The sequence below is a fragment of the Salmo salar genome, chromosome ssa19 (genome assembly GCF_905237065.1).
Source record: "Salmo salar chromosome ssa19, Ssal_v3.1, whole genome shotgun sequence".
Taxonomy (NCBI): domain Eukaryota; kingdom Metazoa; phylum Chordata; class Actinopteri; order Salmoniformes; family Salmonidae; genus Salmo; species Salmo salar.
In genome coordinates this window covers 35,329,333-35,355,265 of record NC_059460.1, presented here as the reverse complement: position 1 = coordinate 35,355,265, position 25,933 = coordinate 35,329,333, and the positions used below count along the sequence as shown (strand labels likewise).

Sequence of the window (25,933 nt, the reverse complement as noted above, 5' to 3'; positions counted from 1 at the left end):
TGTTATAGTGTTAGTAGCTGTAGTCCCTCACTGTTATAGTGTTAGTAGCTGTAGTCCCTCACTGTTATAGTGTTAGTAGCTGTAGTCCCTCACTGTTATAGTGATAGTAGCTGTGTTCCCTCACTGTTATAGTGTTAGTAGCTGTAGTCCCTCACTGTTATAGTGCTAGTAGCTGTGTTCCCTCACTGTTAAAGTGTTAGTAGCTGTAGTCCCTCACTGTTATAGTGTTAGTAGATGTAGTCCCTCACTGTTACAGTGTTAGTAGCTGTAGTCCCTCACTGTTATAGTGTTAGTAGCAGTAGTCCCTCACTGTTATAGTGTTAGTAGCTGTAGTCCCTCACTGTTATAGTGTTAGTAGCTGTAGTCCCTCACTGTTATAGTAGCTGTAGTCCCTCACTGTTACAGTGCTAGTAGCTGTAGTCCCTCACTGTCATAGTGTTAGTAGATGTAGTCCCTCACTGTTATAGTGTTAGTAGCTGTAGTCCCTCACTGTTATAGTGTTAGTAGCTGTAATCCCTCACTGTTATAGTGTTAGTAGCTGTGTTCCCTCACTGTTATACTGTCAGTAGATGTAGTCCCTCACTTTTATAGTGTTAGTAGCTGTAATCCCTCACTGTTATAGTGTTAGTAGCTGTGGTCCCTCACTGTTATAGTGTTAGTAGCTGTAGTCCCTCACTGTTATAGTGTTAGTAGCTGTAGTCCCTCACTGTTATAGTGTTAGTAGCTGTGTTCCCTCACTGTTATAGTGTTAGTAGCTGTAGTCCCTCACTGTTATAGTGTTAGTAGCTGTAGTCCCTCACTGTTATAGTGCTAGTAGCTGTGGTCCCTCACTGTTACAGTGTTAGTAGATGTAGTCCCTCACTGTTACAGTGTTAGTAGCTGTAGTCCCTCACTGTTATAGTGTTAGTATCTGTAGTCCCTCACTGTTACAGTGCTAGTAGCTGTAGTCCCTCACTGTTATAGTGTTAGTAGCAGTAGTCCCTCACTGTTATAGTGTTAGTAGCTGTAGTCCCTCACTGTTATAGTGTTAGTAGCTGTAGTCCCTCACTGTTATAGTGTTAGTAGCTGTAGTCCCTCACTGTTACAGTGTTAGTAGCTGTAGTCCCTCACTGTTACAGTGCTAGTAGCTGTAGTCCCTCACTGTTATAGTGTTAGTAGCTGTAGTCCCTCACTGTTATAGTGTTAGTAGCTGTAGTCCCTCACTGTTATAGTGCTAGTAGCTGTGTTCCCTCACTGTTATTGTGTTAGTACCTGTGTTCCCTCACTGTTATAGTGTTAGTAGTTGTGTTCCCTTACTGTTATAGTGTTAGTAGCTGTAGTCCCTCACTGTTATAGTGTTAGTAGCTGTGTTCCCTCACTGTTATAGTGCTAGTAGCTGTGTTCCCTCACTGTTATAGTGTTAGTAGCTGTAGTCCCTCACTGTTATAGTGTTAGTAGCTGTAGTCCCTCACTGTTATAGTGTTAGTAGCTGTAGTCCCTCACTGTTATAGTGCTAGTAGCTGTGTTCCCTCACTGTTATTGTGTTAGTACCTGTGTTCCCTCACTGTTATAGTGTTAGTAGTTGTGTTCCCTTACTGTTATAGTGTTAGTAGCTGTAGTCCCTCACTGTTATAGTGTTAGTAGCTGTGTTCCCTCACTGTTATAGTGCTAGTAGCTGTGTTCCCTCACTGTTATAGTGTTAGTAGCTGTAGTCCCTCACTGTTACAGTGTTAGTAGCTGTAGTCCCTCACTGTTACAGTGCTAGTAGCTGTAGTCCCTCACTGTTATAGTGTTAGTAGCTGTGTTCCCTTACTGTTATAGTGTTAGTAGCTGTAGTCCCTCACTGTTATAGTGTTAGTAGCTGTAGTCCCTCACTGTTATAGTGCTAGTAGCTGTGTTCCCTAACTGTTATTGTGTTAGTACCTGTGTTCCCTCACTGTTATAGTGTTAGTAGTTGTGTTCCCTTACTGTTATAGTGTTAGTAGCTGTAGTCCCTCACTGTTATAGTGTTAGTAGCTGTAGTCCCTCACTGTTATAGTGCTAGTAGCTGTGTTCCCTCACTGTTATTGTGTTAGTACCTGTGTTCCCTCACTGTTATAGTGTTAGTAGTTGTGTTCCCTTACTGTTATAGTGTTAGTAGCTGTAGTCCCTCACTGTTATAGTGTTAGTAGCTGTGTTCCCTCACTGTTATAGTGCTAGTAGCTGTGTTCCCTCACTGTTATAGTGTTAGTAGCTGTAGTCCCTCACTGTTACAGTGTTAGTAGCTGTAGTCCCTCACTGTTACAGTGCTAGTAGCTGTAGTCCCTCACTGTTATAGTGTTAGTAGCTGTGTTCCCTTACTGTTATAGTGTTAGTAGCTGTAGTCCCTCACTGTTATAGTGTTAGTAGCTGTAGTCCCTCACTGTTATAGTGCTAGTAGCTGTGTTCCCTCACTGTTATTGTGTTAGTACCTGTGTTCCCTCACTGTTATAGTGTTAGTAGTTGTGTTCCCTTACTGTTATAGTGTTAGTAGCTGTAGTCCCTCACTGTTATAGTGTTAGTAGCTGTGTTCCCTCACTGTTATAGTGCTAGTAGCTGTGTTCCCTCACTGTTATAGTGTTAGTAGCTGTAGTCCCTCACTGTTATAGTGCTAGTAGCTGTAGTCCCTCACAAACCTGACTCAGTTACACCAGCTCTGTCAGGCAGAATGGGCCAAAATTCACCCAACTTATTGTGGGAAGCTTGTGGAAGGCTACCCGAAACGTTTGACCCAAGTTAAACAATTTAAAGGCAATTTCTTCCAAATACTAATTGAGTGTATGTAAACTTCTGACGCACTGGGAATGTGATGAAAGAAATAAAAGCTGAAATAAATCATTCTCTCAACTATTATTCTGACATTTCACATTCTTAAAATAAAGTGGTGATCCTAACTGACCAAAGACAGGGACTTTTTACTTGGATTAAATGTCAGGAATTGTGAAAAACTGAGTTTAAATGTATTTAGCTAAGGTGTATGTAAACTTCCGACTTCAACTGTATAGGGGATATGATGTCATATAGGGGATATGATGTCATTTGGTCACTGGACAGTAGTAGGGTACTATATATAGGGGATATGATGTCATATAGGCTCTGGACAGTATTAGGGCACTATATATAGGGGATATGATGTCATATTTATTTATTTAACCTTTATTTAACCAGGAAGGGCTAATTGAGATTTGAAATCTCTTTTTCAATAGCGTCCTGGCCAAGATAGGCAATATATATATATATATATAGGGGATATGATGTCATATAGGCTCGGGACAGTAGTAGGGTACTATATATAGGGGATATGATGTCATATAGGGGATATGATGTCATATAGGCTCTGGACAGTAGTAGTGTACTATATATAGGGGATATGATGTCATATAGGCTCTGGACAGTAGTAAGGTACTATATATAGGGGATATGATGTCATATTGGGGATTTGATGTCATATAGGCTCTGGACAGTAGTAGGGTACTATATATAGGGGATATGATGTCATATGATCCACAGCCAGAGAGATGGAGGTAGCTGATCTCACTCACCAGGGCAGGGTACCATGCTGTTGTCTTAGTCTTCCTGTCTGCAATAGAGGCAGGGCCCACCTCAACACACACCACCTTCCCATACAGGTCTTCGTTCTGTCTCCCGTCACTGTCCTCCTCTTCACTGGACGATGAAGAGGACTCTTCCTCCTGACTGGTAGAAAGAAGGAGAACATACCAACTTCAAACAATGAATACACAATAGTTTAAATGGTATAAGGCACCCAACTAGGAAGAGCTTTAACTACATTTAAACTCTGTTACTCTAATACACACCATAGTGATCAGTCCTACTAGCTCCCCTCTGGTTATAGAGACAGAGAGAGAGAGAGAGAGAGAGAGAGAGAGAGAGAGAGAGAGAGAGAGAGAGAGAGAGAGAGAGAGAGAGAGAGAGAGAGAGAGAGAGAGAGAGAGGAGCCAAGCAGCTGATCAGAGGTACTAGGGGTGATCAGCAGAACAGGCATCTCCATTCTAGCTCCCCTCTGGTTATATATACAGTGAGGGAAAAAAGTATTTGATCCCCTGCTGATTTTGTACGTTTTCCCACTGACAAAGAAATGATCAGTCTATAATTGTAATGGCAGGTTTATTTGAACAGTGAGAGACAGAATAACAACAAAAAAATCCAGAAAAACACATGTAAAAAATGTTATAAATTGATTTACATTTTAATGAGGGAAATAAATATTTGACCCCCTATCAATCAGAAAGATTTCTGGCTCCCAGGTGTCTTTTATACAGGTAACGAGCTGAGATTAGGAGCACACTCTTAAAGGGAGTGCTCCTAATCTCAGTTTGTTACCTGTATAAAAGACACCTGTCCACAGAAGCAATCAATCAATCATATTCCAAACTCTCCACCATGGCCAAGACCAAAGAGCTCTCCAAGGATGTCAGGGATTAGATTGTAGACCTACACAAGGCTGGAATGGGCTACAAGACCATCGCCAAGCAGCTTGGTGAGAAGGTGACAACATTTGGTGTGATTATTCGCAAATGGAAGAAACACAAAAGAACTGTCAATCTCCCTCGGCCTGGGGCTCCATGCAAGATCTCACCTCGTGGAGTTGCAATGATCATGAGAACGGTGAGGAATCAGCCCAGAACTACACGGGAGGATCTTGTCAATGATCTCAAGGCAACTGGGACCATAGTCACCAAGAAAACAATTGGTAACACACTACGCCGTGAAGGACTGCAATCCTGCAGCGCCCGCAAGTCCCCCTGCTCAAGAAAGCACATATACATGCCCGTCTGAAGTTTGCCAATGAACATCTGAATGATTCAGAGGACAACTGGGTGAAAGTGTTGTGGTCAGATGAGACCAAAATGGAGCTCTTTGGCATCAACTCCCATGTGGCTCAGTTGGTAGAGCATGGTGTTTGCAACGCCAGGGTTGTGGGTTTGATTCCCACGAGGGACCAGTACGAAAATGACTAAAATGTAAAATGTAACTCAACTCGCTGTGTTTGGAGGAGGAGGAATGCTGTCTATGACCCCAAGAACACCATCCCCACCGTCAAACATGGAGGTGGAAACATTATGCTTTGGGGGTGTTTTTCTGCTAAGGGGACAGGACAACTTCACCGCATCAGATGGACGGGGTCATGTACCGTCAAATCATGGGTGAGAACATCCTTCCCTCAGCCGGGGCATTGAAAATGGGTCGTGGATGGGTATTCCAGCATGACAATGACCCAAAACACACGGCCAAGGCAACAAAGGAGTGGCTCAAGAAGAAGCACATTAAGGTCCTGGGTGGCCTAGCCAGTCTCCAGACCTTAATCCCATTGAAAATCTGTGGAGGGAGCTGAAGGTTCGAGTTGCCAAACGTCAGCCTCGAAACCTTAATGACTTGGAGAAGATCTGCAAAGAGGAGTGGGACAAAATCCCTCCTGAGATGTGTGCAAACCTGGTGGCCAACTACAAGAAACGTTTGACCTCTGTGATTGCCAACAAGAGTTTTGCCACCAAGTACTAAGTCATGTTTTGCAGAGGGGTCAAATACGTATTTCCCTCATTAAAATGCAAATCAATTTATAACATTTTTGACATGTGTTTTTCTGGATTTGTTTGTTGTTATTCTGTCTCTCACTGTTCAAATAAACCTACCATTAAAATTATAGACTGATAATTTCTTTGTAAGTGGGCAAACGTACAAAATCAGCAGGGGATCAAATACTTTTTTCCCTCAATGTATTTATGTATATATACTGCTCAAAAAAATAAAGGGAACACTTAAACAACACATCCTAGATCTGAATGAAAGAAATAATCTTATTAAATACTTTTTTCTTTACATAGTTGAATGTGCTGACAACAAAATCACACAAAAATAATCAATGGAAATCCAGTTTATCAACCCATGGAGGTCTGGATTTGGAGTCACACTCAAAATTAAAGTGGAAAACCACACTACAGGCTGATCCAACTTTGATGTAATGTCCTTAAAACAAGTCAAAATGAGGCTCAGTAGTGTGTGTGGCCTCCACGTGCCTGTATGACCTCCCTACAACGCCTGGGCATGCTCCTGATGAGGTGGCGGATGGTCTCCTGAGGGATCTCCTCCCAGACCTGCACTAAAGCATCCGCCAACTCCTGGACAGTCTGTGGTGCAACGTGGCGTTGGTGGATGGAGCGAGACATGATGTCCCAGATGTGCTCAATTGGATTCAGGTCTGGGGAACGGGCAGGCCAGTCCATAGCATCAATGCCTTCCTCTGAACTGCTGACACACTCCAGCCACATGAGGTCTAGCATTGTCTTGCATTAGGAGGAACCCAGGGCCAACCGCACCAGCATATGGTCTCACAAGGGGTCTGAGGATCTCATCTCGGTACCTAATGGCAGTCAGGCTACCTCTGGCGAGCACATGGAGGGCTGTGCGGCCCCCCAAAGAAATGCCACCCCACACCATGACTGACCCACCGCCAAACCGGTCATGCTGGAGGATGTTGCAGGCAGCAGAACGTTCTCCACGGTGTCTCCAGACTCTGTCACGTCTGTCACGTGCTCAGTGTGAACCTGCTTTCATCTGTGAAGAGCACAGGGTGCCAGTGGCGAATTTGCCAATCTTGGTGTTCTCTGGCAAATGCCAAACGTCCTGCACGGTGTTGGGCTGTAAGCACAACCCCCACCTGTGGACGTCGGGCCCTCATATCACCCTCATGGAGTCTGTTTCTGACCGTTTGAGCAGACACATGCACATTTGTGGCCTGCTGGAGGTCATTTTGCAGGGCTCTGGCAGTGCTTCTCCTGCTCCTCCTTGCACAAAGGCGGAGGTAGCGGTCCTGCTGCTGGGTTGTTGCCCTCCTACGGCCTCCTCCACGTCTCCTGATGTACTGGCCTGTCTCCTGGTAGCGCCTCCATGCTCTGGACACTACGCTGACAGACACAGCAAACCTTCTTGCCACAGCTCGCATTGATGTGCCATCCTGGATGAGCTGCACTACCTGAGCCACTTGTGTGGGTTGTAGACTCCGTCTCATGCTACCACTAGAGTGAAAGCACCGCCAGCATTCAAAAGTGACCAAAACATCAGCCAGGAAGCATAGGAACTGAGAAGTGGTCTGTGGTTACCACCTGCAGAACCACTCCTTTATCGGGGGTGTCTTGCTAATTGCCTATAATTTCCACCTTTTGTCTATTCCATTTGCACAACAGCATGTGAAATGTATTGTCAATCAGTGTTGCTTCCTAAGTGGACAGTTTGATTTCACAGAAGTGTGATTGACTTGGAGTTACATTGTGTTGTTTAAGTGTTCCCTTTATTTTTTTTGCATATATATATATATATATATATATATATATATATATATATATATATATATATATATATATAGAGAGAGAGAGAGAGAGAGAGAGAGAGAGAGAGAGAGAGAGAGAGAGAGAGAGAGAGAGAGAGGAGCCAAGCAGCTGATCAGCGGTACTAGGAGCGATCAGCTGATCAGTGTTGCTCAGGGTGATCAGCGGTACTCGGGGTGATCAGCGGTACTCGGGGTGATCAGCGGTACTCGGAGTGATCAGCGGTACTCGGAGTGATCAGCGGTACTCGGGGGGATCAGCGGTACTCGGGGTGATCAGCTGATCAGCGGTACTCGGGGTGATCAGCGATACTCGGAGTGATCAGCTGATCAGCGGTACTCGGGGGGGATCAGCGGTACTCGGGGTGATCAGCGGTACTCGGGGTGATCAGCGGTACTTGGGGTGATCAGCTGATCAGCGGTACTCCGGGTGATCAGCGGTACTCGGGGTGATCAGCTGATCAGCGGTACTCGGGGTGATCAGCGATACTCGGAGTGATCAGCTGATCAGCGGTGATCAGTGGTACTCGAAGTGATCAGCTGATCAGCGGTACTCGGGGTGATCAGCGGTACTCGGGGTGATCAGCTGATCAGCGGTACTCGGGGTGATCAGCGGTACTCGGGGTGATCAGCGGTACTCGGAGTGATCAGCTGATCAGCGGTACTCGGAGTGATCAGCGGTACTTGGGGGGGATCAGCGGTACTCGGGGTGATCAGCTGATCAGTGGTACTCGGGGTGATCAGCGGTACTCGGGGTGATCAGCGGTACCCGGAGTGATCAGCTGATCAGCGGTACCCGGAGTGATCAGCTGATCAGCGGTACCCGGAGTGATCAGCTGATCAGCGGTACCCGGAGTGATCAGCTGATCAGTGGTACTCGGAGTGATCAGCTGATCAGTGTTACTAGGGCTGCATTTCAAACTCAAAGTTGACATCCCTCGGCCCTAAACCCTCAGCCCTTGAATTATGTTTTACATCGTCACATCCGAGTGTACCTTAAATGTCCCTTTGCCCAAGCAAGAGAGAGTGATGATCGGAGAGGCAACATCCTTGGTGGAAATCTGGAAGTTGAGCTTAAAAACAACCAACCTAAAGCTACTAATGTACCTAGTAAGCTAACGTATCTAGCTAACACTCCTATCAGGTAGCTAGCTACAGTATTAATGTACCTAGTAAGCTAACGTATCTAGCTAGCACTCCTGTCAGGTAGCTAGCTACAGTATTAATGTACCTAGTAAGCTAACGTATCTAGCTAACACTCCTGTCAGATAGCTAGCTACAGTATTAATGTACCTAGTAAGCTAACGTATCTAGCTAGCACTCCTGTCAGGTAGCTAGCTACAGTTACCCATAGCTGGCTAGCTAGTTTTATAGTTTGGTAATTTATTCCAATTGCAAAAAATATGTTGATGAATCTAGCAACGTTTTTTTATAGGGTCCTCACTACGAGACTAAGCCAATTTGCCAACGCTGAAATCTATGTATAAATATATTTTTAGCAAGCTAGCTTCATACTCTTTTCTGACATGCCGAAAATGCAGCATTTTCTATTAAATTTGACGCGTCGCGGCCACCAGACATGTGACTACAGTTTGCATTGAATTGTGGGTCATATCAACCCTGCAAGTGACCAAAGTTGTTCACTCGCTCCCTCGAGCTAAATTGAGGGCCGAGGAGGCAACGTTTGTGAATTGGACCTCCACTTAAGATGGCAATCAAACTGCATTCGGTTTTGACGGGGATTCCCCCGAGGGGAAAGAGGCTTGCACAAGGGCTGAGGGGGTATAAATGACATGTTTGGACTGCAGCCTAGGAGTGAGCAGCTTACTGCTTAGAGAACAGAAACTACAACGATCATTCTGTCTGTTGGAATAGCATTTTATATTTTATTTATTCAGGTAAGTTGACTGAGAACACATTCACAGCAACGACCTGGGGAATAGTTTCAGGGGAGAGGAGGGGGATGAATGAGTCAATTGTAAGCTAGGGATGATAAGGTTGGCGTGATGGTATGAGAGCCAGATTCAGAATTTAGCCAAGACACCAGGGTTAACACCCCTACTCTTACAATAAGTTCAATGGGATCTTTAATGACCTCAGAGAGTCAGGACACCCGTTTAACATCCCATCAGAAAGACAGCACCCTACACAGGGTAGTCACTGCCCTGGGGCATTGGGATATTTTTTAGACCAGAGGAAAGAGTGCCTCCTACTGGCCCTCCAACACCACTTCCAGCAGCATCTGGTCTCCCATCCAGGGATTGACCAGGACCAACGCTGCTTAGCTTCAGAAACAAGCCAGCAGTGGGATGCAGGGTGGTATGCTGCTGGCATATCATAACTAGCTGAATAGATTAGACCATGAGGTTTGTATTTATATTTATTATGGATCCCCATTAGTTCCTGCCAAGGCAGCAGCTACTCTTCCTGGGGTCCAGCAACATTAATACAGTTTATACATTTATAAAAACATTACAATACATTCCCAGATTTCACAACATGCTGCGTGCCCCCAGGCCCCTACTCCACCACGACCACATATCTACAGTACTAAATCCATGTGTACATGTGTATAGTGCGTATGTTATCGTGTGTTTGTATGCATGTTTGTGTTGCTTCACAGTCCCCGCCCTTCCATAAGGTGTATTTCTATCTGTTTTTTTTTTTTTTACATCTGATTCTACTGCTGCATCAGTTACCTGATGTGGAATAGAGTTCCATGTAGTCATGGCTCTATGTAGTACTGTGCACCTCCCATAGTCTGTTCTGGACTTGGGGACTGTGAAGAGACCTCTTGTAGCATGTCTTGTGGGGTATGAATGGGTGTCTGAGCTGTATGCCAGCAGCAGCTCAACTTTCCGAGGTCCCTCTTTCTGGCACCTGACCACATGACTGAACAGTTGTCCAGGTGCGACACAACTAGGGCCTGTAGGACCTGCCTTGTTGATAGTGCTGTTAAGAAGGTAGAAACTAGGGCCTGTAGGACCTGTCTTGCTGATAGTGTTGTTAAGAAGGTAGAAACTAGGGCCTGTAAGACCTGCCTTGTTGATAGTGCTGTTAAGAAGGTAGAAACTAGGGCCTGTAGGACCTGCCTTGTTGATAGTGCTGTTAAGAAGGTAGAAACTAGGGCCTGTAGGACCTGCCTTGTTGATAGTGTTGTTAACAAGGTAGAAACTAGGGCCTGTAGGACCTGCCTTGTTGATAGTGCTGTTAAGAAGGTAGAAACTAGGGACTGTAGGACCTGCCTTGTTGATAGTGCTGTTAAGAAGGTAGAAACTAGGGCCTGTAGGACCTGCCTTGTTGATAGTGCTGTTAAGAAGGTAGAAACTAGGGCCTGTAGGACCTGCCTTGTTGATAGTGCTGTTAAGAAGGTAGAAACTAGGGCCTGTAGGACCTGCCTTGTTGATAGTGTTGTTAACAAGGTAGAAACTAGGGCCTGTAGGACCTGCCTTGTTGATAGTGCTGTTAAGAAGGTAGAAACTAGGGACTGTAGGACCTGCCTTGTTGATAGTGCTGTTAAGAAGGTAGAAACTAGGGCCTGTAGGACCTGCCTTGTTGATAGTGCTGTTAAGAAGGTAGAAACTAGGGCCTGTAGGACCTGCCTTGTTGATAGTGCTGTTAAGAAGGTAGGAGCAGCTCTTTACTACGGACAGACTTCTCCCCATCTTAGCTACTGTTGTATCAATATGTTTTGACCATGACAGTTTAAAATCCAGGGTAACTCCAAGCAGTTCAGTCACCTCAACTTGCTCAATTTCCACATGATTTATTACAAGATTTAGTTGAGTTTTAGGGTTTAGTGAATGATTTGTCCCAAATACAATATTTAGGGCTAATTTATTCCTTGCCACCCACTCTGAAACTAACTGCAACTCTTTGTTCAGTATTGCAGTCATTTCATTCGCTGTAGTAGCTGACGTGTATAGTGTTGAGACTTCCCCATACATAGACACACTGGCTTTACTCAAATGTCATTAGTAAAGATTGGAAAAAAGTAAATGGGACAAGACAGGTTAGTTCTCAACAGTCAATATCTATTCTCCCTGATGACAGGTGGGATGAAGGATTAATGCTGCCAATGTCATAATCTAGTAGGTGGACATGTATTAATTAAATAATCCTAATCTAGTAGGTGTACATGTATTAACTAAATAATCCTAATCTAGTAGGTGGACATGTATTAACTAAATAATCCTAATCTAGTAGGTGTACATGTATTAACTAAATAATCATAATCTAGTAGGTGTACATGTATTAATTAAATAATCCTAATCTAGTAGGTGGACATGTATTAATTAAATAATCCTAATCTAGTAGGTGTACATGTATTAACTAAATAATCCTAATCTAGTAGGTGTACATGTATTAACTAAATAATCATAATCTAGTAGGTGTACATGTATTAACTAAATAATCCTAATCTAGTAGGTGTACATGTATTAATTAAATAATCCTAATCTAGTAGGTAGACTCATGGGTCTACCGGTCGCGGCCGGCTGCGACACAGCCCGGGATCGAACCCGGATCTGTAGTGACGTCTCAAGCACTGCAGTGCTTTAGACCGCTGCGACACTCGGGAGGCAATTCTGATAATTTTTTTCATGAATTGGTCCTTTGACCAAACAGATCAGGTCTGTAAAAGATCGAATGTGAAAAGATCTGATGTGATTGGTCAGAAGACCAATTAGTGGGAAAAATATCAGAATTGGTGTTCCTGTGTAAACGTAGCCCTGGAGAGCTGATATAATTGGATGGTGAAACTTGCATCCAGCCAACCAGAAGAGCAAGGCGAACCAATTCAGGCCTTCTGGAAATTCATCCTTGTCTTGCAAATAAACATGTTATATTTGAAAAAAATTGATTTTGCAAGCAGTAGACATTTAGAATTAAGACAGCGACACCCCTTCCTACGGGCAGAAAATCATTGAACCTGATTCATTTGATTCAATGCAATGAAATCTCTCGAGGACTGCAACCAGAGAAATGCAATGCATTTATGCCTAAAAGCCAGTCAACTTTCTGTCTGGTTATTTTGCTCATAGACACCCTGTTTAAATAGGCTATGGAAGTCGTACAGAATAATATTTGCAACAGGGGTCATGATTTCACATGCACCACGTACCTTCAAAATTATTTGGCAATCATAATTTATTTTAAAAAACACTGTTTCCATCATCCGTTGCAATAAGGGAATTTAGACACGGGTATATCATTTTTTAAACACAAGAGACAATGGAAACCTGCCAAATGATCCGCTCCCACGCACCTTTACCCACCTGACAATTATTAGGCTAATTGGTGAGAGGGGCTTGCACTGAGCACATTGACTAATGCCTGTCAACACACATGAAAGCACACTGATAAATTATAAGAAGGAATTTGGCTATGGTAATGATATGAAAATGGAATGAATACAGGACATACAAATAAACATTCACAACATTGATGGAAAGGATAACATCAGTGTCTTTGGAGTGAAGACCTTCACTTCAACTTATTCTGAAGCAAAAGCAATATTAGTCCGCTCTAAGATTCCGCTCTAAGATTCTGCTCTCGGTTTCCGCTCTCGGATTCCGCTCTAAGATTCCGCTCTAAGATTCCGCTCTAAGATTCCGCTCTAAGATTCTGCTCTCGGATTCCGCTCTAAGATTCCGCTCTAAGATTCCGCTCTAAGACACAGAAGATGATGTCCAAGGCGATAAAGTGTAGCTGGGTGAATTCCAAGTCACTATAAGGGTTCAGAACAATATTAACTTTCCTATGAACATTATGGAGGGAGGTGAGATGAAGAATATTCTACAGCAGAGTCCTTTTCATACCAGGATGGCCTCCCAAATGGAAGCCTGTTCGCTATATAGTGCACTAATGTTGACCAGGGCCCTATGCAGATATAGTGCACTAATGTTGACCAGGGCCCTATGCAGAGAGACAGGATCTGGGCATAAGGACATCTATTCCATGTGAAGGCCTCTCATTTCGTTATCAAAGTATTATTTTAGCCTAGGGCTTCTAAAACATCCACTGTAACAACCAGAGGAAAATGACTACATCTGTTGTACTGTACAGAGATGTGACGGAGGAGTCATCTCTTCTTCGCTCTCACCTCACCAGCAACAGAGTAGCCCTGCTGCTACTTAAAGCCAAGTCCCCAGCCCAGGGTGGAGTCAACAGCCCAGTCCCCAGCAGCCCAGGGTGGAGTCAACAGCCCAATCCCCAGCAGCCCAGGGTGGAGTCAACAGCCCAGACCCCAGCAGCCCAGGGTGGAGTCAACAGCCCAGTCCCCAGCAGCCCAGGGTGGAGTCAACAGCCCAGTCCCCAGCCCAGGGTGGGGTCAACAGCCCAGTCCCCAGCAGCCCAGGGTGGAGTCAACAGCCCAATCCCCAGCAGCCCAGGGTGGAGTCAACAGCCCAGACCCCAGCAGCCCAGGGTGGAGTCAACAGCCCAGTCCCCAGCAGCCCAGGGTGGAGTCAACAGCCCAGTCCCCAGCAGCCCAGGGTGGAGTCAACAGCCCAGTCCCCAGCAGCCCAGGGTGGAGTCAACAGCCCAGTCCCCAGCAGCCCAGGGTGGAGTCAACAGCCCAGACCCCAGCAGCCCAGGGTGGAGTCAACAGCCCAGTCCCCAGCCTAGGGTGGGGTCAACAGCCCAGTCCCCAGCAGCCCAGGGTGGAGTCAACAGCCCAGACCCCAGCAGCCCAGGGTGGAGTCAACAGCCCAGTCCCCAGCCCAGGGTGGAGTCAACAGCCCAGTCCCCAGCCCAGGGTGGGGTCAACAGCCCAGTCCCCAGCCCAGGGTGGGGTCAACAGCCCAATCCCCAGCCCAGGGTGGGGTCAACAGCCCAGTCCCCAGCCCAGGGTGGGGACAACAGCCCAGTCCCCAGCCCAGGGTGGAGTCAACAGCCCAGTCCCCGGCCCAGGGTGGAGTCAACAGCCCAGTCTCCAGCCCTGTTGCTACTTAAAGCCCAGTCCCCAGCCCAGGGTGTGGTCAACAGGCCAGTCCCCAGCCCAGGGTGGAGTCAACAGCCCAGTCCCCAGCCCAGGGTGGAGTCAACAGCCCAGTCCCCAGCCCAGGGTGGGGTAAACAGCCCACTCCCCAGCCCAGGGTGGAGTCAACAGCCCAGTCCCCAGCAGCCCAGGGTGGAGTCAACAGCCCAGTCCCCAGCAGCCCAGGGTGGAGTCAACAGCCCAGACCCCAGCAGCCCAGGGTGGAGTCAACAGCCCAGTCCCCAGCCCAGGGTGGGGTCAACAGCCCAGTCCCCAGCAGCCCAGGGTGGAGTCAACAGCCCAGACCCCAGCAGCCCAGGGTGGAGTCAACAGCCCAGTCCCCAGCCCAGGGTGGGGTCAACAGCCCAGTCCCCAGCCCAGGGTGGGGTCAACAGCCCAATCCCCGGCCCAGGGTGGGGTCAACAGCCCAGTCCCCAGCCCAGGGTGGCGTCAACAGCCCAGTCCCCAGCCCAGGGTGGAGTCAACAGCCCAGTCTCCAGCCCTGTTGCTACTTAAAGCCCAGTCCCCAGCCCAGGGTGGGGTCAACAGCCCAGTCCCCAGCCCAGGGTGGAGTCAACAGCCCAGTCCCCGGCCCAGGGTGGAGTCAACAGCCCAGTCTCCAGCCCTGTTGCTACTTAAAGCCCAGTCCCCAGCCCAGGGTGGGGTCAACAGCCCAGTCCCCAGCCCAGGGTGGAGTCAACAGCCCAGTCCCCAGCCCAGGGTGGAGTCAACAGCCCAGTCTCCAGCCCTGTTGCTACTTAAAGCCCAGTCCCCAGCCCAGGGTGGGGTCAACAGCCCAGTCCCCATCCCAGGGTGTGGTCAACAGGCCAGTCCCCAGCCCAGGGTGGAGTCAACAGCCCAGTCCCCAGCCCAGGGTGGAGTCAACAGCCCAGTCCCCAGCCCAGGGTGGGGTAAACAGCCCACTCCCCAGCCCAGGGTGGAGTCAACAGCCCACTCCCCAGCCCAGGGTGTGGTCAACAGGCCAGTCCCCAGCCTAGGGTGGAGTCAACAGCCCAGTCCCCAGCCCAGGGTGTGGTCAACAGCCCAGTCCCCAGCCCAGGGTGTGGTCAACAGCCCAGTCCCCAGCCCAGGGTGGAGTCAACAGCCCAGTCCCCAGCCCAGGGTGGAGTCAACAGTTCACAGAGGGAGATACTCACACTGGATTGGACCTGCGTCCACGGTTCCCCTTCTTACCGATGACAGGCGTGCCGAAGTGCTCAGGGTTGGTGAGAGGGAGTCGATCTAGTGTCTGGAACAGAGACCAACAGCAAACAGCAGGTTAGAGCTGGGGGACAGGTTAGAGCTGGGGGACAGGTTAGAGCTGGGGGACAGGTTTGTGTCTGGAACAGAGACCAACAGCAAACAGCAGGTTAGAGCTGGGGGACAGGTTAGAGCTGGGGGACAGGTTAGAGCTGGGGGACAGGTTAGTGTCTGGAACAGAGACCAACAGCAAACAGCAGGTTAGAGCTGGGGGACAGGTTAGAGCTGGGGGACAGGTTAGTGTCTGGAACAGAGACCAACAGCAAACAGCAGGTTAGAGCTGGGGGACAGGTTAGAGCTGGGGGACAGGTTAGAGCTGGGGGACAGGTTAAACCTTGGGGACAGGTTAGACCTTGGGGACAGGTTACCACAACTAAACCAGGGGGAGAATGGTGAATCATGGCTGTTAAAACACTAACAGTAAACAATATGTATTAAATGAGGAAACAACAAAGACGGAGTGATTTCTACAGCACCATGTTGATGAGGGTATTGACATGTCGGAGTAATTTCTACAGCACCATGTTGATGAGGGTATTGACATGTCGGAGTGATTTCTACAGCACCATGTTGATGAGGGTATTGACATGTTGTAGTGATTTCTACAGCACCATATTGATGAGGGTATTGACATGTCGGAGTGATTTCTACAGCACCATGTTGATGAGGGTATTGACATGTCGGAGTGATTTCTACAGCACCATATTGATGAGGGTATTGACATGTCGGAGTGATTTCTACAGCACCATGTTGATGAGGGTATTGACATGTTGTAGTGATTTCTACAGCACCATGTTGAGGGTACTGACATGTTGGAGTGATTTCTACAGCACCATGTTGAGGGTACTGACATGTTGGAGTGATTTCTACAGCATCATGTTGATGAGGGTATTGACATATCGGAGTGATTTCTACAGCACCATGTTGATGAGGGTATTGACATATCGGAGTGATTTCTACAGCACCATGTTGATGAGGGTATTGACATGTTGGAGTGATTTCTACAGCACCATGTTGATGAGGGTACTGGCATGTTGTAGTGATTTCTACAGCACCATGATGATGAGGGTACTGACATGTTGGAGTGATTTCTACAGCACCGTGATGATGAGGGTATTGACATTTAGCAGAATGCCTGAAAACATTCTCTGATGCATTTTTTTTTTTAAAACAACAACTGAAGCTTGACTTTGATTATTAATGAATAAACAGCCTTGGTACAAAATCAGCAAGTGAAGAGGGAGATTATATGTGTCTGTTGGCTAAAAGATTGAAAAAGAGCAGGAAGTGACTGAGGGAAGAACTGTTTCCAAGACAAATGTCAGAGTATGTTCCAGATGGCCCCCTATCCCCTACTTGGTGCACTACTCTTGACCAGAGCTCTATGGGGAATAGGGGGCCATTTGGAACACAGACGAGGACTGTAATAAAACTGAGGTAGAGTTCAACAGAGAGACTTGCCTCGCTCTCTGCAAAGTGACGCGCTCCTTTCAGGCAGAGAGAGGAACGCCGCAGAGTCTTCTCGTCACCATCATCAAACACTGGAGAGAGGGAGAGAAAGAGAGAGAAAGAGCAGTTAGGCACAATAAACACCATGGCATCTACTCTACACACTCAGGGATGCGGATTCCCAAATGGCACCCTATTCCCGTTATAGTGCACTACTTTTGATGAGGGCCCATATAGGGAATAGGGTGCCATTTTGGACACATATCACACACTCTCACAAGGAGAACGATCGCCTTACAGCGAGGATAGCTGTGCTGCAAGCCCGGCTTCAGACGCAATCGTTAGGCAAGGGTAATTTCAGTGTAGGAAAGGATGAAACAGCGTCTGTGCCACCAGTAAGTACAGATAGTAGTATAAATCCCCTCGCATCGGTCCCCGCAGCCGGACAATTTTCTCATGGCTTCTGGAGGGAAATGCTGTAGGAATGCTGAACCTGTGTCGCTCATTCAGCAGACAGAAACTTTCAACCGGTTCTCCCCATTAAGCAACGAGTCGGAGTCAGAGGCAGAGCCTTCTCTGGTCTCTACTCCTCCCGTTACGGGGTCAGAGGCCGAGCCTTCTCTGGTCTATACTCCTCCCGTTACGGGGTCTGAGCCGCCGAAGCCTCCCACCATTAGCTCTGACAAATTGAAAACCCTAGTCATTGGCGACTCCATTATCCGCAGTATTAGACTTAAAACGAATCATCCAGCGATCATACAGTGTTTATCAGGGGGCAGGGCTACTGACGTTAAGGCTAATCTGAAGATGGTGCTGGCTAAGGCTAAAACTAGCGAGTGTAGAGAGTATAGGGATATTGTTATCCACGTCAGTACCAACGATGTTAGGATGAAACAGTCAGAGGTCACCAAGCGCAACATAGCCTCAGCATGTAAATCAGCTAGAAAGATGTCTGCATCGAGTAATTGTCTCTGGCCCCCTCCCAGTTAGGGGGAGTGATGAGCTCTAAAACAGAGTCTCACAACTCAATTGCTGGTTGAAAACTGTTTTCTGCCCCTCCCAAAATATATAATGTGTAGATAATTGGCCCTCTTTCTGGGACTCACACAAAAACAGGACCAAGTCTGGCCTGTTGAGGAGTGACGGATTTCACCCTAGCTGGAGGGGTGCTCTCATCTTATCTACGAACATAGACAGGGCTCTAACTCCTCTAGCTCCACAATGAAATAGGGTGCAGGCCAGGCAGCAGGCTGTTAGCCAGCGGCCCAGGTGCGATTGAGATTGCGTCATCTGTGGATCTGTTGGTGCGGTATGTAAATTGGAGTGGGTCTAGGGTTTCTGGGATGATGGTGTTGATGTGAGCCATGACCAGCCTTTCAAAGCACTTCATGGCTACAGACGTGAGTGCTATGGGTCGGTAGTCATTTAGGCAGGTTACCTTCGCTTCCTTGGGCACAGGGACTATGGTGGTCTGCTTGAAATGTAGTTATTACATGTTGGTATTACAGACTCGGTCAGGGAGAGGTTGAAAAATGTCAGTGAAGACACTTGCCAGTTGGTCAGCGCATGCTCTGAGTACACATACTGGTAATCTGTCTGGACCCGCGCCCTTGTGATTGCTGACCCATTTAAAGGTCTTACTCACATCGGCTACGGAGAGCATGATCACACAGTTGTCGTCGATGCACTTATTGATGAAGCCAGTGACTGAGGTGGTATACTCCCCAATGCCTTTAGATGAATCCCAGAACATATTCCAGTCTGTGCTAGAAAAACAGTCCTGTAGTGTTGCCTTCGCGTCATCTGACCACTTCCTTATTGAGCTGGTGCTTCCTGCTTTAGTTTTTCCTTGTAAGCACGAATCAGGAAGATAGCATTATGGTCAGATCTGCTAAATGGAGGGCGAGGGAGAGCTTTGTACGCATCTCTGTGTGGAGTAAATGTGGTCTAGAGTTTTTTTCCACCTCTGGTGTCACATGTGACATGCTGGTAGAAATTTGGTAAAAGTTTGCCTGCATTAAAGTGCCCGGCGACTAGGAGCACCACATCTTCTTGTTTATTTATGTCCTTATACATCTGGTTGAGAGCGGTCTTAGTGCCCGCATCGGTTTGTGGAGATAAATAGACGGCTACCAATAATAAACAGTACCAGTAAAAAGTTCAGACATACCTACTCATTCCAGGGTTTTTCTTTTAATTTTACTATTTTCTACAACGTAGACATATAGTGAAGAAATCAAAACTATGAAATAACATATGGAATCATGTAGTAACCAAAAAAAAGTGTTAAACAAATCAAAATATATTTTATATTTGAGATTCTTCAAAGTAGCCACCCTTTAACTTGATGACAGCTTTGCACACTCTTGGCATTCTCTCAGTCTGAGGTCTTGAGCGCTTTGGAGCAGGTTTTCATCAAGGATCTCTGTAATTTTCTGCGTTCATCTTTCCCTCGATCCTGACTTGTCTCCCAGTCCCTGCCACTGAAAAACATCCCCACAGCATGATGCTGTCACCATCGTGCTTCACCGTAGGATTGGTGCAAGGTTTCCTCCAGACGTGATGCTTGGAAGTTCAATCTTGGTTTCATCAGACTAGAGAATCGTGTTTCTCATGATCTGAGTCCTTTAGGTGCCTTTTTGCAAACTCCAAGCGGGCTATCGTGCATATTACTAAGAAGTGGCTTCCGTCTGTCCACTACCATAAAAGTCTGATTGGTGGAGTGCTGCAAAAACAGTTGTCCTTCTGGACTGAAGGAACTCTGGAGCTCTGTCAGAGTGACCATCTGGTTCTTGGCCGGGCGGCCAGCTCTAGGAAGAGTCTTGGTGGTTCCAAACTTCTTCCATTTTTAAGAATGATGGAGGCCACTGTGTTCTTGGGGACATTCAATGCTGAAGACATGTCTTGGTACACTTTCCAAGATCTGTGCCTAGATACAATACTGTCCTTGAGCTCTACGGACAAGTCCTTTGACCTCATGGCTTGGTTTTCGCTCTGACATGCACTGTCAACCTATATAGACAGGTGTGTGCCTTTCCAAATCATGTCCAATCAATTGAATTTACAACAGGTGGACTCCAAGTTGTAGAAACATCTCAAGGGTGATCAATGGAAACAGGATGCACCTGAGCTACATTTCGAGTCTCATAGCAAAGGGTCTGCATACTTATGCAAAAATGTCTAAAAACCTGTTTTCGTTTTGTCATTATGGAGTATTGTATGTAGATTGATGAGGGGAAAAACATATGAAATCCATTTTAGAATCAGGCTGTATGTAACATATCAAAATGTGGAAAAAGTCGAGGGGTCTGAATACTTCCTGAATGCACTCTATATTGGGCAGCAGCCTCTAAGGTGCAGGGTTGAGTAACCGGGTGTTAGCCGGCCAGTGATGGCTATTAAACAGCCTTATGGCCTTGAGATAGAAGCTGTTATTCAGTCTCTCGGTCCCAGCTTTGATGCACCTGTACTGACCTCGACTTCTGGATGATATTGGGGTGAACAGGCCGTGGCTCGGGTGATTGATGGCCTTCCTGTGACATCGGGTGCTGTAGGGCAGGGAGTGTGCCCATGGTGATGCATTGGGCAGACCGCACCACCCTCTTTAGAGTCCTGCGGTTGCGGGCGGTGCAGTTGCCATACCAGGCGGTGATATAGCCTGACAGGATGCTCTCAATTGTGCATCTGTAAAGGTTTGTGAGGGTCATAGGGGCCAAGCCAAATTTCTTCAGGTTCCTGACGTTGAAGAGACACTGTTGCTTCTTCTTCACCACACTGTCTTTGTGGGTGGACCATTTCAGATTGTCAGTGATGTGTACGCCGAGGAACTTAAAGCTTTCACCTTCTCCACTGATGTCCCTTCGATGTGGATAGGGGCGTGCTCCCTCTGCTGTTTCCTGAAGTCCACAATCATCTGCTTTGTTTTGCTGACGTTGAGTGAGAGGTTATTTTCCTGGCACCACACTCCCAAGGGCAATCACCCCCTCCCTGTAGGCAGTGTCGTCATTGTTGGTAATCAGACCTACTACTGTTGTGTCGTCTGCAAACTTGATGATTGAGTTGGAGGCGTGCATAGCCACGCAGTCATGGGAGAACAGGGAGTACACTTGCAATAACATCTGCTAAATATGTGAATGTGACTAATTAGGTGTGATTTTAAATCAATTGAATTTAACACAGGTGGACTCACAATCAAGTTGTAGAAACATCTCAAGGATGATCAATGGAAACAGGATGCACCTGAGCTCAATTTCAATTCTCATAATAGAAGGGTATGAATACTTATGTAAATACGTTTATTTATTTAGCAAAAAATTGTAAATACCTGTTTTCGATTTGTCATTATGAGGTATGTAGATTGATGAGGAATTTTTATTTATTTTTTAATCAATTTTAGAATAAGGCTGTAATGTAACAAAATGTGGAAAAAGTCAAGGGGTCTGAATACTTATCGAATGCACTGTATGTATGTGTATGTGTTGTGTCGGTGTGTGTGCACAGACTCAGAGACCCTCTCATCGTGTATATACAGACAGAACCAAACAGTATATATAGTGATAGAACCAAACAGTGCTAATCAACAGTATATATAGTGACAGAACCAAACAGTGCTCACCAACAGTGTATATAGTGATAGAACCAAAGACTGCTCACCAACAGTATATATAGTGATAGAACCAAACAGTGCTCACCAATAGTATATATAATGATAGAACCAAACAGTGCTCACCAACAGTATATATAATGACAGAACCAAACAGTGCTCACCAACAGTATATATAGTGATAGAACCAAACAGTGCTCACCAACAGTATATATAATGATAGAACCAAACAGTGCTCACCAACAGTATATATAATGATAGAACCAAACAGTGCTCACCAGTGCTCACCAACAGTATTTTTAATGATAGAACCAAACATTGCTCAACACTGCTCACCAACCGTATATATAGTGATAGAACCAAACAGTGCTCACCAACAGTATATATAGTGACAGAACCAAACAGTGCTCACCAACAGTATATATAGTGACAGAACCAAACAGTGCTCACCAACAGTATATATAATGATAGAACCAAACAGTGCTCACCAACAGTATATATAATGATAGAACCAAACAGTGCTCACCAACAGTATATATAGTGATAGAACCAAACAGTTCTCCTCAACAGTACATATAATGATAGAACCAAACAGTGCTCCTCAACAGTAAATATAATGATAGAACCAAACAGTGCTCACAGACAGTATATATTATGATAGATAGAACCAAACAGTGCTCACCAACAGAATATATAGTGATAGAAGCAAACAGTGCTCACCAACAGTACATATAGTGACAGAACCAAACAGTGCTCACCAACAATATATATAGTGATAGAACCAAACAGTATATATAGTAATAGAACCAAACAGTGCTCACCAACAGTGTATATAGTGATAGAACCAAACAGTGCTCACCAACAGTATATATAGTGATAGAACCAAACAGTGCTCACCAATAGTGTATATAATGATAGAACCAAACAGTGCTCACCAACAGTATATATTATGATAGATAGAACCAAACAGTGCTCACCAACAGAATATATAGTGATAGAAGCAAACAGTGCTCACCAACAGTACATATAGTGACAGAACCAAACAGTGCTCACCAACAATATATATAGTGATAGAACCAAACAGTATATATAGTAATAGAACCAAACAGTGCTCACCAACAGTGTATATAGTGATAGAACCAAACAGTGCTCACCAACAGTATATATAGTGATAGAACCAAACAGTGCTCACCAATGGTATATATAATGATAGAACCAAACAGTGCTTACCAACAGTATATATATAGAGATAGAACCAAACAGTTCTCACCAACAGTATATATAATGATAGAACCAAACAGTGCTCACCAACAGTATATATAGTGATAGAACCAAAAAGTGCTCACCAACAGTATATATAATGATAGAACCAAACAGTGCTCACCAACAGTATATATAGTCACAGAACCAAACAGTTCTCACCAACAGTTTATATAGTGACAGAACAAACAGTGCTCACCAACAATATATATAGTGATAGAAGCAAACAGTGCTCACCAACAGTATATAAAGTGATACATAGAACCAAACAGTGCTCACCAACAGGATATATAGTGATAGAAGCAAACAGTGCTCACCAACAGTACATATAGTGACAGAACCAAACAGTGCTCACCAACAATATATATAGTGATAGAACCAAACAGTATATATAGTAATAGAACCAAACAGTGCTCACCAACAGTGTATATAGTGATAGAACCAAAGAGTGCTCACCAACAGTATATATAGTGATAGAACCAAACAGTGCTCACCAATAGTATATATAATGATAGAACCAAACAGTGCTCACCAACAGTATATATAATGATAGAACCAAACAGTGCTCACCAACAGTATATATAGTGATAGAACCAAACAGTATATATAGTAATAGAACCAAACAGTGCTCACCAACAGTGTATATAGTAATAGAACCAAACAGTGCTCACCAACAGTGTATATAGTGATAGAACCAAACAGTGCTCACCAACAGTATATATAGTGATAGAACCAAACAGTTCTCACCAACAGTATATATAATGATAGAACCAAACAGTCCTCACCACTGCTCACCAACAGTATATATAGTAACAGAACCAAACAGTTCTCACCAACAGTATATATAGTGACAGAACCAAACAGTGCTCACCAACAGTATATATAGTGACAGAACCAAACAGTTCTCACCAACAGTATATATAGTGACAGAACAAACAGTGCTCACCAACAATATATATAGTGATAGAAGCAAACAGTGCTCACCAACAGTATATATAGTGATACATAGAACCAAACAGTGCTCACCAACAGTATATATAGTGATAGAAGCAAACAGTGCTCACCAACAGTACATATAGTGACAGAAACAAACAGTGCTCACCAACAATATATATAGTGATAGAACCAAACAGTATATATATAGATAGAACCAAACAGTGCTCACCAATAGTATATATAATGATAGAACCAAACAGTGCTCACCAACAGTATATATAATGATAGAACCAAACAGTGCTAACCAACAGTATATATAGTGATAGAACCAAACAGTGCTCACCAACAGTATATATAATGATAGAACCAAACAGTGCTCACCAACAGTATATATAATGATAGAACCAAACAGTGCTCACCAGTGCTCACCAACAATATATATAATGATAGAACCAAACAGTGCTCACCAACAGTATATATAGTGACAGAACCAAACAGTGCTCACCAACAGTATATATAGTGACAGAACCAAACAGTGCTCACCAACAGTATATATAATGATAGAACCAAACAGTGCTCACCAACAGTATATATAATGATAGAACCAAACAGTGCTCACCAACAGTATATATAGTGATAGAACCAAACAGTGCTCACCAACAGTACATATAATGATAGAACCAAACAGTGCTCACCAACAGTAAATATAATGATAGAACCAAACAGTGCTCACCAACAGTATATATTATGATAGATAGAACCAAACAGTGCTCACCAACAGAATATATAGTGATAGAAGCAAACAGTGCTCACCAACAGTACATATAGTGACAGAACCAAACAGTGCTCACCAACAATATATATAGTGATAGAACCAAACAGTATATATAGTAATAGAACCAAACAGTGCTCACCAACAGTGTATATAGTGATAGAACCAAACAGTGCTCACCAACAGTATATATAGTGATAGAACCAAACAGTGCTCACCAATAGTATATATAATGATAGAACCAAACAGTGCTCACCAACAGTATATATAATGATAGAAGCAAACAGTCCTCACCACTGCTCACCAACAGTATATATAGTGACAGAACCAAACAGTTCTCACCAACAGTATATATAGTGACAGAACCAAACAGTGCTCACCAACAGTATATATAGTGACAGAACCAAACAGTTCTCACCAACAGTATATATAGTGACAGAACAATCAGTGCTCACCAACAATATATATAGTGATAGAAGCAAACAGTGCTCACCAACAGTATATATAGTGATACATAGAACCAAACAGTGCTCACCAACAGTATATATAGTGATAGAAGCAAACAGTGCTCACCAACAGTACATATAGTGACAGAACCAAACAGTGCTCACCAACAATACATATAGAGATAGAACCAAACAGTATATATAGTAATAGAACCAAACAGTGCTCACCAACAGTGTATATAGTGATAGAACCAAAGAGTGCTCACCAACAGTATATATAGTGATAGAACCAAACAGTGCTCACCAATAGTATATATAATGATAGAACCAAACAGTGCTCACCAACAGTATATATAATGATAGAACCAAACAGTGCTCACCAACAGTATATATAATGATAGAACCAAACAGTGCTCACCAGTGCTCACCAACAGTATATATAATGATAGAACCAAACAGTGCTCACCAACAGTATATATAGTGATAGAACCAAACAGTGCTCACCAACAGTATATATAATGATAGAACCAAACAGTGCTCACCAACAGTATATATAATGATAGAACCAAACAGTCCTCACCACTGCTCACCAACAGTATATATAGTGACAGAACCAAACAGTTCTCACCAACAGTATATATAGTGACAGAACCAAACAGTGCTCAACAACAGTATATATAGTGACAGAACAAACAGTGCTCACCAACAATATATATAGTGATAGAAGCAAACAGTGCTCACCAACAGTATATATAGTGATACATAGAACCAAACAGTGCTCACCAACAGTATATACAATGATAGAACCAAACAGTGCTCACCAACAGTTTATATTATTATAGATAGAACCAAACAGTGCTCACCAACAGCATATATAGTGATAGAA

At 44.8% G+C, this 25,933-nt stretch overlaps 1 protein-coding gene across 3 annotated transcripts in view; it reads right to left on the bottom strand.

The window, feature by feature from the left end:
• The window catches only part of arid4b (AT-rich interaction domain 4B), a 243,060-nt gene that overhangs the window by 136,213 nt on the left and 80,914 nt on the right, over positions 1 to 25,933 (bottom strand). For all 3 annotated transcript variants that reach the window (XM_045702251.1, XM_045702252.1, XM_045702253.1), the window contains exons 6-8: positions 17,043 to 17,122; positions 15,479 to 15,570; positions 3,540 to 3,693 (exon numbers count right to left, since the gene is read on the bottom strand). In XM_045702251.1, the coding sequence (XP_045558207.1) occupies positions 3,540 to 3,693; positions 15,479 to 15,570; positions 17,043 to 17,122 (326 nt within the window). The remainder of the gene's footprint in view (positions 1 to 3,539; positions 3,694 to 15,478; positions 15,571 to 17,042; positions 17,123 to 25,933) is intronic.